The following is a 10,370-nucleotide window of genomic DNA, read 5'->3' on the forward strand; positions in this document are numbered from 1 at the left end:
TTAGGGTTAGGAATAGGGTTAGGGTTAGATTTAGGGTTTAGGTTAGGTTTAGGGTTAGGAATAGGGTTAGGGTTAGAGTTAGGAATAGAGTTAGGGTTAGGATTAGGGTTTACATTTGGGTTAGGGTTAGAGTTAGGTTTAGGGTTAGAGTTAGGTTTAGGAATAGAGTCAGGATTAGGGTTAGGGTAAGGTTAGGGTTTAGGTTTGGGTTAGGGTTAGGAATAGAGTTAGGGTTTGGAATAGGGTTAGGGTTAGAGTTAGAAAAAAAGTTAGGGTTTGGAATAGGGTTAAGGTTAGGGTTAGAATTAGGTTTAGGGTTAGGGTTAGAAATAGAGTCAGGGTTAGGATTAGGGTAGGGTTAGGGTTTAGTTTTGAGTTAGGGTTAGGGTTAGGATTACAGTTAGAGTTAGCATTAGGGTGAGGTTTCGAGTTAGGATTAGAGCTAGGCTTAGGGTTGGGGTTAGGATTTGGGTTTGGGTTAGGGTTAGAGTTAGGGTTAGGGTTAGGCTTAGGGTTACAGTTGGGTTAGGGTTGGGGTTACGATTTGAGTTAGGGTTAGGGTTACGTTTAGGGTTACAGTTGCGGTTAGGGTGAGGGTTAGCGTGTAAATTTGGATTAGGGTTATGGTTAGGGTTAGGATTAGAGTTCGAGTTAGGGTTATGATGAGTGTTAGGGTTAGGGTTATGGTTATCTATGTTCTGGGTGGGACTTGTAATGTCACTGTATAATTGCTTCAGTTCTTTGATTTTTGATGTGAATAGGGAGTTAGGGGAGGCCACTCTGCCCTTTGAATCTGATCCAGCATACAATTACATCATCAACAATCTGATGACTCCATATTCCCACAATAACACTTCACCGTGCCCTACTTCCCCACCCCCTTGTCGCCCACCCCCCCCAGGAGCCCCCACATTCCACACCCCCTCCCCCACAACTTGCTTATGAAGAATCTACCCACCTCTGCCTGGGGTTTGAGAAAGACACTTCAAAACACATTCGACCCTTTGTCTGATAAAATTCTCCTCATCTCTATTTTAAATAGGCAACACCTTTTTTTTAAGAAAACAGTGACCCTTAGTTCTAGAATTTTCCACATGAAAAGAAATCGTCTCCACACACATCATGTCAAAACCCCTCAGAATCTTGTACATTATAATCAAGTTGTCTTTTAATCTTCTAAACTCCAGCATATACAAACATACCTGACCAATCTTCCCTGATTGGATAACCCACCCATTCCAGGTATTAACCTGTTAACCCTTCCCTAAACTGCTTCCAATGTCTTTGCATCCTTTCTTGAATAAGGAGACCAACACTGTATACAGTACTCCAGATGTGGTCTCACCAATGCCTCGTATAACTGATGCAATAACTATATTTTTGCAATCAATTCCTCTCACAATAAATGAAAACATTCACAGAATCCTTATAGTTTGGAAAGAGGCCATTTGGCCCATCAAGTCCATACTGACCCTCTGAAGAGCATCCCATCCAGACCCTTCATTTCCCATGGCTAAACCACCTAGCCTGCACATCCCTGGACACTATGGGGCAATTTAGCATGGCCAATCCACCCTAACCTGCACATCTTTGGACTTTGTGAGGAAATTGGAGGAAATCCACACAGACACAGGGAGAACATGCAAACTCCACACAGACAGTCACCTGAGGGTGGAATTGAACCTGGGTCCCTGGCACTGAGTGTCAGCAGTGCTAACCACTAAGCCACTAAACCACGATACCATCCCCAAGAGGTTGGGCAGAAAGCAGGGAAATTGGACTCTGAGATCCTCCTAGCTAGTAAATTACTAAATTTTCATTTCAGTCCATTTGGGCTGAAATCTTTGTGCCACCTCTTGTGAACTTAGTGCCATGGGATGACAGAATAAAGACAGTCAAAAGACTTTTACTCTATACTATAACATGGTGATCGCTATCGAATTCAAGTCTAATATCACACACCCAGCCTCTAGTTTCACTCCTTCTTTACTCATGAACTTGGATTCTTCGAGTTCTGGGTAGCTGAGTTTAGACAGAGCCAGCGCACAAGGGGCTGCCATCACTGAGGCTGCGATCAAACTGGAGGCACTAATCTGTAACATAAGATCAGAACATGATTGGATTGAGGATATCGATTGAAAAGCATTTGAATAATCTATTAATTTCTTGATAACTCATGCATTATTAAAAAAAAAGGTGTCATATGCTGCATTTGGAACTGGAGTTACATTAACCCAGCCGATTAAGACGCCAGAACTCTATTTTGAACACTGCTCAATATTTGCATATGCTTTGCACAGATGTTACTGCCAGTATCCTGCTCTGTTGGATGCCAGTCATATCCTGGGTAGTGTTGGGGCAAAAACCAGTGTTTTACAAGCCTTATATATCATTGCCCAGATTTCAGACCAGATAGGCCTGTAACAATAAGACAGTTCAATGATATCACAATATCCAATGTGTTAGCAAAAAAAGGGTACGTGCCTCAGTCTCTTTGTGTAATGGAGTCATTTGGTTATCCGTGTGTAATATGTAGTAAGATTAGTAAGTCCAGAACCCAGACTGTGTGTCAGCCTGTGGTCTTATATAAATATCAAGTGTTGCTAATGAACTTCAAGATACCTGATTCAACAGAAGCCAACTTTAAGTGGCATATGTAACCTGGGCTGACATATAGAAAACCAGAAATATCATCACCCAATCTTCAGAAAGGAATTCTGAAAGGGGTGGGATAAAGCAGGATTTCTCCTTACTCCACAAGTGGTTTATGAAAATCAGGAAATATTTTGAGCTTTTTTAAAGGGCCAGGTCAATACATATGCTTGGCTTTGTTCAAGAATTTAACTATGACTGAATGGGGACAGTAAAAATATTTATGTCGTTCACAAACAAACATTATATCATGGATTCTTGAAGTCAGTTGGATTGTGTACAAATATACTTTGAATAAAGTACTTTAAAACTTTTACTGACTTCTTCAGCTCTGCTTGCTATATAAGTAATCAAAGTTTTAAAAATTCTGTTGTCTTTAACTTCAGTGTAATTCTAATTCTAATAAATCTGACTCGCTCCTTTAGCCAGTTTGACATGCTGTTTAGTGTTGGGTTTGATAATACAAAGTGTGGGACAATCGACACGAAACTCTGATACACATTTGACCAGTAAAAAGGTAATTGATAGCCCAGTGATGAGCTGCTCCAATTCACAGCAGTGGGCCATTCAGCCTCTCAAGTCTGTTCTGTCATTCTGGTGGACTATGCAGGATGTGCATCTTCATTCTAATGTGGTATGTAACCCTTTAATGCACTTGCCTTCGGAAAAGGATCAGTCTGAGATCTGACTATTTTCAGTGATTGCTAAGTACATCAGCTTTTTGGGAGATAAAATTCCAGTTTCCCATTACTCTTTGTGGGGAAGGTACAGGTGGAGAAGGGTGTTGGTTTTGAGCTATAAACAGAGAACAAGTAGCATGGGGAGAGGAAAACTGAACAGCGACAGCACACTTACCCCAAAGGAGATGTAGGCCCCAAGGACACTGCCAGCAATCGTAGCGAACCCTCCAGTCATTACAGCATGCATTTCCGACTTGGTCATTTCTGACAGGTATGGTCGGATGAGAAGTGGTGACTCTGTCTGAAATAAAATCAATGTTTCTTCACGATTGTGTTACAAGCACCTTTTCTGGAAGATGACCCGATCTGTCACAGCTACAACAAGTAGAGAAGGTAAAGCTTTAATTTCTAACACTGCCTTCACCATCAAACAGATCTTAGAATTATGGTGCAGAGATTCAGGCCATTCAGCCCATCCTGTCTACACTGGCTCTCCAAACAAGCAATTGCCATTCTCCCTGTAGCCTACACATTCTTCCTTTTTGAAATTCCCTTTTTTCACTGGAGCGTAGGTGATGAAGGGTGACCTTATAGAGGTCTATAAAATCCTGAGAGACATAGACAGCCAATAGCTTTTCCCCAGGGTAGGGGAGTTTAAAACTGGAGGGCATAGGTTTAAGGTGAGAGGGGAGAGATACAAAATGGTCCAGAGGGGCATTTTTTCACACAGAGGGTGGTGAGTGTCTGGAATGTGCTGCCAGAGGTAGTGGTGGAAACGAGTACAATTTTATCATTTAAGAAACATTTGGACAAGTTTTTTTAATTCATTCGCAGGATGAGGGCATCGCTGGCTAGGCCAGCATTTCTTGCCCGTCCCTAATTGCCCAGAGGGCAGTTACGGGTCAAGCACATTGCTGAGGGTCTGACATCAAGTGTAGGCCAGACCAGCTAAGGATTGCAGTTTCCTTCCCTGAAGGATATTAGTGAATCAGAAAGGTTTTTCTGACAATTGACAATGGATTCATGGTTATCATTAGACTGTTAAATCCAAAAGTTTATTAAATTCAAATTCTACCATCTGCCATGGCAGGATTTAAACCTGAGCCCCCAGATAATTACCTGGGTCTCTGGATGAACAGTCCAGCGATAATGCCACGAGGAAATGGATGGGATAGATATGGAGAGATATGGACCAAATGCAGGCAAATTAAAGTAATTTAATTATGAAAACTGGGCAGGATGGGCAAGTTGGGCTGAAAGGCCTGTTTCCATGTTGTAGACCTCTATGATTCTATCAAAGCCTGATTGAAACTGCTTCAATCATAGTCTCAGGCAGTGCATTCCAGACCCTAAACACTTTCTGCCTGAGGAAAGTAATTACTTCTGCCACAAAGTTGCTGGAAAAGCTCAGCAGGTCTGGCAGCATCTGTGAAGGAGAAAACAGAGTTAATGTTTCGGGTCCAGTGACCCTTCCTCAGAACTGATGGTGGCTGGGAAAACATCAGTTTATATGCAGAAAGTAGGGAGGTAGGTGGGTAGGGAGTAAACGATAGGATAGAGCACAAAGAGAGAGAAAGACAGTTGGACAGACAAAGGAGTTGCTAACGATCAGGCTGGGAGGGTGAATAGTTGTTAATGGGGACTGTTAGTGACTAACAACAGGGAGTGTGTAATCGCAGGTAACAAAGCCTGGTGTGTGGGGTGGGGGGCTGGGACATGGGAGAGTTTAGGCCCTAAAATTATTGAACTCAATATTGAGTCCGGAGGGCTGTAGAGTCCCCAAGGGGAAAATGTGGTGTTGTTCCTCCAGCTTGCGTTGGGCTTCACTGGAACACTGCAGCAAGCCAGAGACCGAGATGTTGGCCAGGGAGCAGGGTGGTGCATTGAAGTGGCAGGCAACAAGTGGTTCAGGGTCTTTTTTGCGAGCAGAACGTAGATGTTCTGCGAAGTGGTTGCCAAGTCTACGCTTCATTTCCCCAATGTAGAGGAGACCACGTTGTGAGCAGCGAATGCAGTAGACTAGATTCTGGGAAGTGCAGGTGAAGTGTTGCTTCACCTGGAAGGTATGTTTGGGCCCTTGGATTCTGAGGAGGGAGGAGGTAAATGGGCAGGTGTTGCACCTTCACTGGTTATGGGGGAAGGTGCCGTAGGGCTGTGGGGAGGTGTTGGGGATGAAGGAAGTGTGGACCAGGGTGTCCTGGAGGGAACGGTCCTTGTTCCTGATTTACAGCATCCACAGTTTTTTTGGTTTTTAATTACTTCTGCCATCTTTGCTTTGTTCGCCAATAACATCAAAACAGTTAGGGTTAGGGTTAGAGTTAGGGTAAGGGTTAAGATTCGGGTTAGGGTTGGGGTTAGGGTTAAGGTTATGGTTAGGGTTAGGGTTATGGTTAGGGATAGGTTAGGGTTAGGTTTAGGGTTAGAGATGGGGTTAGGGTTAGGGATGGGGTTAGGTTTAGGGTTAGGGTTAGGGTTAGGGCTAAGGTTAGGATTAGGGTTAGAGTTAGGGCTAGGGTTAGGGTTAGAGTTAGGGCTAAGGTTAGGGTTAGGGTTAGAGTTAGGGTAAGGGTTAAGATTAGGGTTAGGTTTGGGGTCGGGGTTAGTGTTGTGTTTGGGGTTGGGATTGGGGTTAGGGTTGGGATTGGGGTTAGGGTTAGGGATGGGTTTAGGTCTAGGATTAGGGTTAGGGTTAGGGCTAAGGTTAGGGTTAGGGCTAGGATGGAAAGTATGAGCTTTATGAGTGGGAATGGTCTTTCCCTATCTACACTGTCCAGACACTCCTGATTTCGACATTAACCGTCAAATTCTGTCCCTGGCCTTGGTCATTGTGATGGCAAAGGAGGGTTAGGCCTAGTGACAATGGAAGAACTAATCCCATACCCGGAGGAGAATCTTCATCTTTGTTCATACCTGCCCCACAAAGATATTGCCGGCAACGCTCAGTGTCTCTGCAGCTGATGTTCCCATGGTAACCTGCATCAACCACGCAATCTGACTCGAGAATAAAAAACACACAGTTACAATTAAAGATATCGCGCAAATGGAATGGAATTGAATAAAACAGTGATTTATTGCTGTCCAATACATTGAAAGGTCGAAGGTTTAGGACAGATTGGCGGGTTAGCAGACTGTGCAGGGAGAACTAGGTGGAGCACTTTGCTTCATTTCACTATCGCCTGTTGACTCCTCATTGAGAGCTGCCCTGTCATAAGGAAACACTGAGTAATGACCTTTGTACTTCCAGATTGGCAATGCCTTATCAATCCCATCAGATGGTACAACTGAGCATCACGTTACAGAGCTGCGTGTGGGTGCCTACCTTCCACACTCAGCGATGGTGGTGTAGCTCAGACACAAGGCCTCGAGTGGGAGAGTATCAGCGCCATTTGCAAACGGCCTTCACTTTTTCCTTTTGGGCCCTGTCTTCTTTGGGCTTGCTGGACTGACCCAAGGCTGAGTTAGATAGATTTTTTGATTGATGAGGGAGTTAAAGATTACGGGGACAGACAGGAATGTGAGGGCCACTAACTGCATTAGCTATCCCCTCCTTGAAACAGGATCATAGGGCTAAATGGCCTGATGCTGCTCCAAAGTCCTCTTTTCCTCAAGTACAATGAAAGCTTTAACAAACAGCAAGAGAGAGAGCCAGAGAAACTCAGCAGGTCTAAAAGCTCCCGTGGAGAGAGAAATAAAGTTAACATTGTGAGTCCAGTCTGACTCTCCTTCAGGACTCTGGCTGAGCTCAGTCTGCCTTCCTTATTTGGGGGCAGTGAGTACATAGTTAGGAGTGTGCCCTGATGAAAGCCGCCAATGCAGACTCACTGCCCACCTGTGTGGATTCAGGACCTGAGTCTGAACAAGTGTCATATTGAACTCAAAACGTTAACTCTGTTTCTCTCTGCACAGACGTTGCCAGGCCTGCTGAGTTTCTCCGGCAATTTCCATGTTTGTTTCACATTTCCAGCACTCTCACTTTATTGCCTTCATTGCAATGACCATTTTTTTTCACTCAAACTATTTTCAGCCTCAGGAAATATCGAGGGATATCTTAATCAAGGTCTTAAAAGTGATCAATAGATTTGAAGAAAGGTAGACTTCATGAAGGTGATTTCACTTGTGGACCAAAGGTCATAAATATTGGACAAATCTCAGAGTAGAAAACTCTTCACCCAGGAACAGGCTGGAATATGGAACTAGCTACTGCAAGGAGTAGCTGCAGAGAATGGGTTAGATATGTTTGAGGGAAGGCTCGGTAAATACGCGAGAGGGAAATAAATGATGGAATTGGATTCTGTTAACATGGGGTGGGAGGAGATCCTGCGTACCATAAAGGATAGTATAGGATAGTTTGGCTGAATGGCCTGCTTCTGGGCTATACCTTTACAATCAGCCACTGCATTGCACCCACGTAGTAGAGAATAGACATCACGCAGCTGAAGAAGACCACAATGGGCAGGGCCTGTGGACAGAGAGAGATCAAGTATCAGAACGAGCTAACACAGCAACTCCGCCCCTGAAGTGGGGAACCCTCCCCATTGCTAGCGGCACAGTTTCAGTGGATAACCTACAGTGACACTACAATGCAGTACTGGGGCAGCGCTACACTGTTAGAGCTACCTTCCACCAAGACTTTTTAAATTCATTCAAGAGATGTGGGAGTCGCTAGTATTACCCATCCCTAATTGCCCAGAGGGCAGTTCAGAGTCAGCCACATTGCTGTGGGTCTGGAGTCACATGTAGGCCAGGCCAGGTAAGGACGGCAGTTTCCTTCACTAAAGGACATTAGTGAACCAGATGGGTTTTTCCGACAGTCAACAATGGATTCACAGTCATCATTAGATTCTTAATTCCAGGTTTTCATTGAATTCAAATTCCAGTATCTGCCAATGTCAGGATTCAAACCTGAGTCCCCAGAACATTACATGGGTCTCTGGATTAACAGTCCATTGATAACAACACGAGGCAATTGCCTCCCCATTGGAGAGAAATGAAGAACTGTCTGAGTGACATTCATGGTTTCCTTGAGCCATGGGTGAAAAGGGCTCACCCAATGGCTGCCTGGAGTCACATCATTGCTGACATAACCTCCTACCTAACTCTGTCTTTACATTCCCCAAGCCAGGAATCTAGCTCCAGCTCAGTAACAGGCTGAGGTATAGGCCAACTGGCATCCTCAATGTAACTGTAGCAACGGTAGAATAGAGCCTTCCTTGGCCCCAGCACGAGCTGTGTGGTACAGTTAACCATCACATCCTCCTCAGGCGCAGGTCTTTACAGCTACTTGCTGCTCCATGGTGACACCATTCAAACACCTGGCACCAAACTTCCTCTGTTCGTTGGCAACCATCAGCTCAGTCTCCACAGCGATGCTTCGAGACGTCTCACTGACTCTGTGCCATTGACTGCTTAGTCAGACATTCATATCCTCTCCATTACAAGGACTAATTTCACCTCGATCTGTCACCTTGCCTGACACCAGTGAGGAACACTAGAAAAGATTCAGTAATGCTTGGAAATGGGTGCGCTGGAGGCATACAGATTTTTTTCTTCTGAGACAGCCCCTAACACTGTTTATCTGCTGTTGAAACTTTCGTCCATGTTTTTGTTGCTTCCAGTTTGACTATTCTAGTTCTTATTTTCAGTCCAAGGACTAATGCAAGGAATGAGGTGTCTCCCTGGCAACATTTTACATCCTGTTGAGTTTGGTTGGCTCGCCAAGCTGGTTTCTTGTTTTGCAGATGTTTCGTTTCCCTGCTGGGTAACATCCTCAGTGCAGCCTCTGATGAAGTGTCGGTGTGGTTTCTCGCCTGGTTTTTAAACTTTGGGGTCCGTTGAGATGGATTGCCTCACTTACGGTTTTCTTTCGTAGTGGAATGTATATGGGGTCGACTTCAATGTGTTTATTAATAGCATGCTTCATGGAGTGCCATGCTTCTAGGAATTCCCGTGCCTGTCTCAGCCTAGCCTGTCCCAGGATCTTGGTGTTGTCCCAGTCGACGTGGTGGTTTTCCTTATCCATGTGGATTGAGATGAGTGAGCATTGGTCGTGTTTTTTGTAGCCAGTTGGTGTTCGTGTACCCTTGTTGTTAGTTTCCTTCCTGTTTGTCCAATGTAGTGTTTCTCGCAGTCTCTGCAGGGGATCTTGTAGATGACATTGGTCATGTCCATGGCGGGGAGTGGGTCTTTAGTTCGGGTGAGCACTTGTCGTAGGGTTGATGTGGGCTTGTGTGTCACTCTGATGCCCAGCAGTCGTAGGAGTCTTGTGGTTAGTTCCGATGCGTTCCTGATGTAGGGTAGTGTGATGAGTGTGTTGGAGCGTGTAGTATCGTTCTGATGCTGTTCGTGTAGGCATCTTCTGACTCAGTTTTTTGGATATCCATTATCCTTGGAAACCTGGAACAGGTATTCTTCTTCCTCTTGGCGTAGGTCCGTGTTGCTGTAGTGTGTTGTTGCCCTTTTAAATAGTGTTTGCATGCAGCTTCATTTGTGTGCTTTGTCACGATCAACTACTTCCGGCTCAACTACACCTTGGGGTCAATGTAAAGGTAACTCAATACAAATGCAGTTACATTAATCTGACACATTGGGCTCAATGTTACCCCCTTGTCTGTAGTCCTTTCTTTATTAATTCACGGGATGTGAGCATCGCCAGCATTTATTTCCCATCCCTAATTGTCCAGAGGACAAAAACAATCAACCACGGTGCTGTGGGCCTGGAGTCACATGTAGGCCAAACTGGGTAAGGATGGCAGATTTTCTTCCCTGAAGTACATTAGTGAAACAGATGGGACTTTCCTGACAATTGACAGTGGATTCACAGTCATCACTAGATTGCCAGATTTGTAATTGAATCCAAATTCCATCAACTGTCAAGGCGGGATTTGAACCCGGGTCCCCGGTACATTACCTGGTCTCTGGATTGATAGTCTAGCTATAATACCACTAGGCCAGAGATAGTTAGAGCTGCTGATGCTGGAGTCAGAGATAACACAGTGTGGAGCTGGAGGAACACAGCAGGCCAGGCAGCATCAGAGGAAC

The 10,370-nt window shown here is 44.7% G+C and overlaps 1 protein-coding gene across 1 annotated transcript in view; it reads right to left on the minus strand.

Annotated features, from left to right (window-relative positions):
* The window catches only part of slc28a1 (solute carrier family 28 member 1), a 65,139-nt gene that overhangs the window by 23,245 nt on the left and 31,524 nt on the right, over window positions 1-10,370 (minus strand). Inside the window, exons 9-12 of the mRNA XM_048617013.1 lie at window positions 7,711-7,791; window positions 6,243-6,323; window positions 3,508-3,633; window positions 1,963-2,093 (exon numbers count right to left, since the gene is read on the minus strand). Of these exons, the coding sequence (XP_048472970.1) occupies window positions 1,963-2,093; window positions 3,508-3,633; window positions 6,243-6,323; window positions 7,711-7,791 (419 nt within the window). The remainder of the gene's footprint in view (window positions 1-1,962; window positions 2,094-3,507; window positions 3,634-6,242; window positions 6,324-7,710; window positions 7,792-10,370) is intronic.

The sequence above is a fragment of the Rhincodon typus genome, chromosome 36 (assembly GCF_021869965.1).
Source record: "Rhincodon typus isolate 14 chromosome 36, sRhiTyp1.1, whole genome shotgun sequence".
In the NCBI taxonomy this organism is placed as follows: Eukaryota; Metazoa; Chordata; class Chondrichthyes; order Orectolobiformes; family Rhincodontidae; genus Rhincodon; species Rhincodon typus.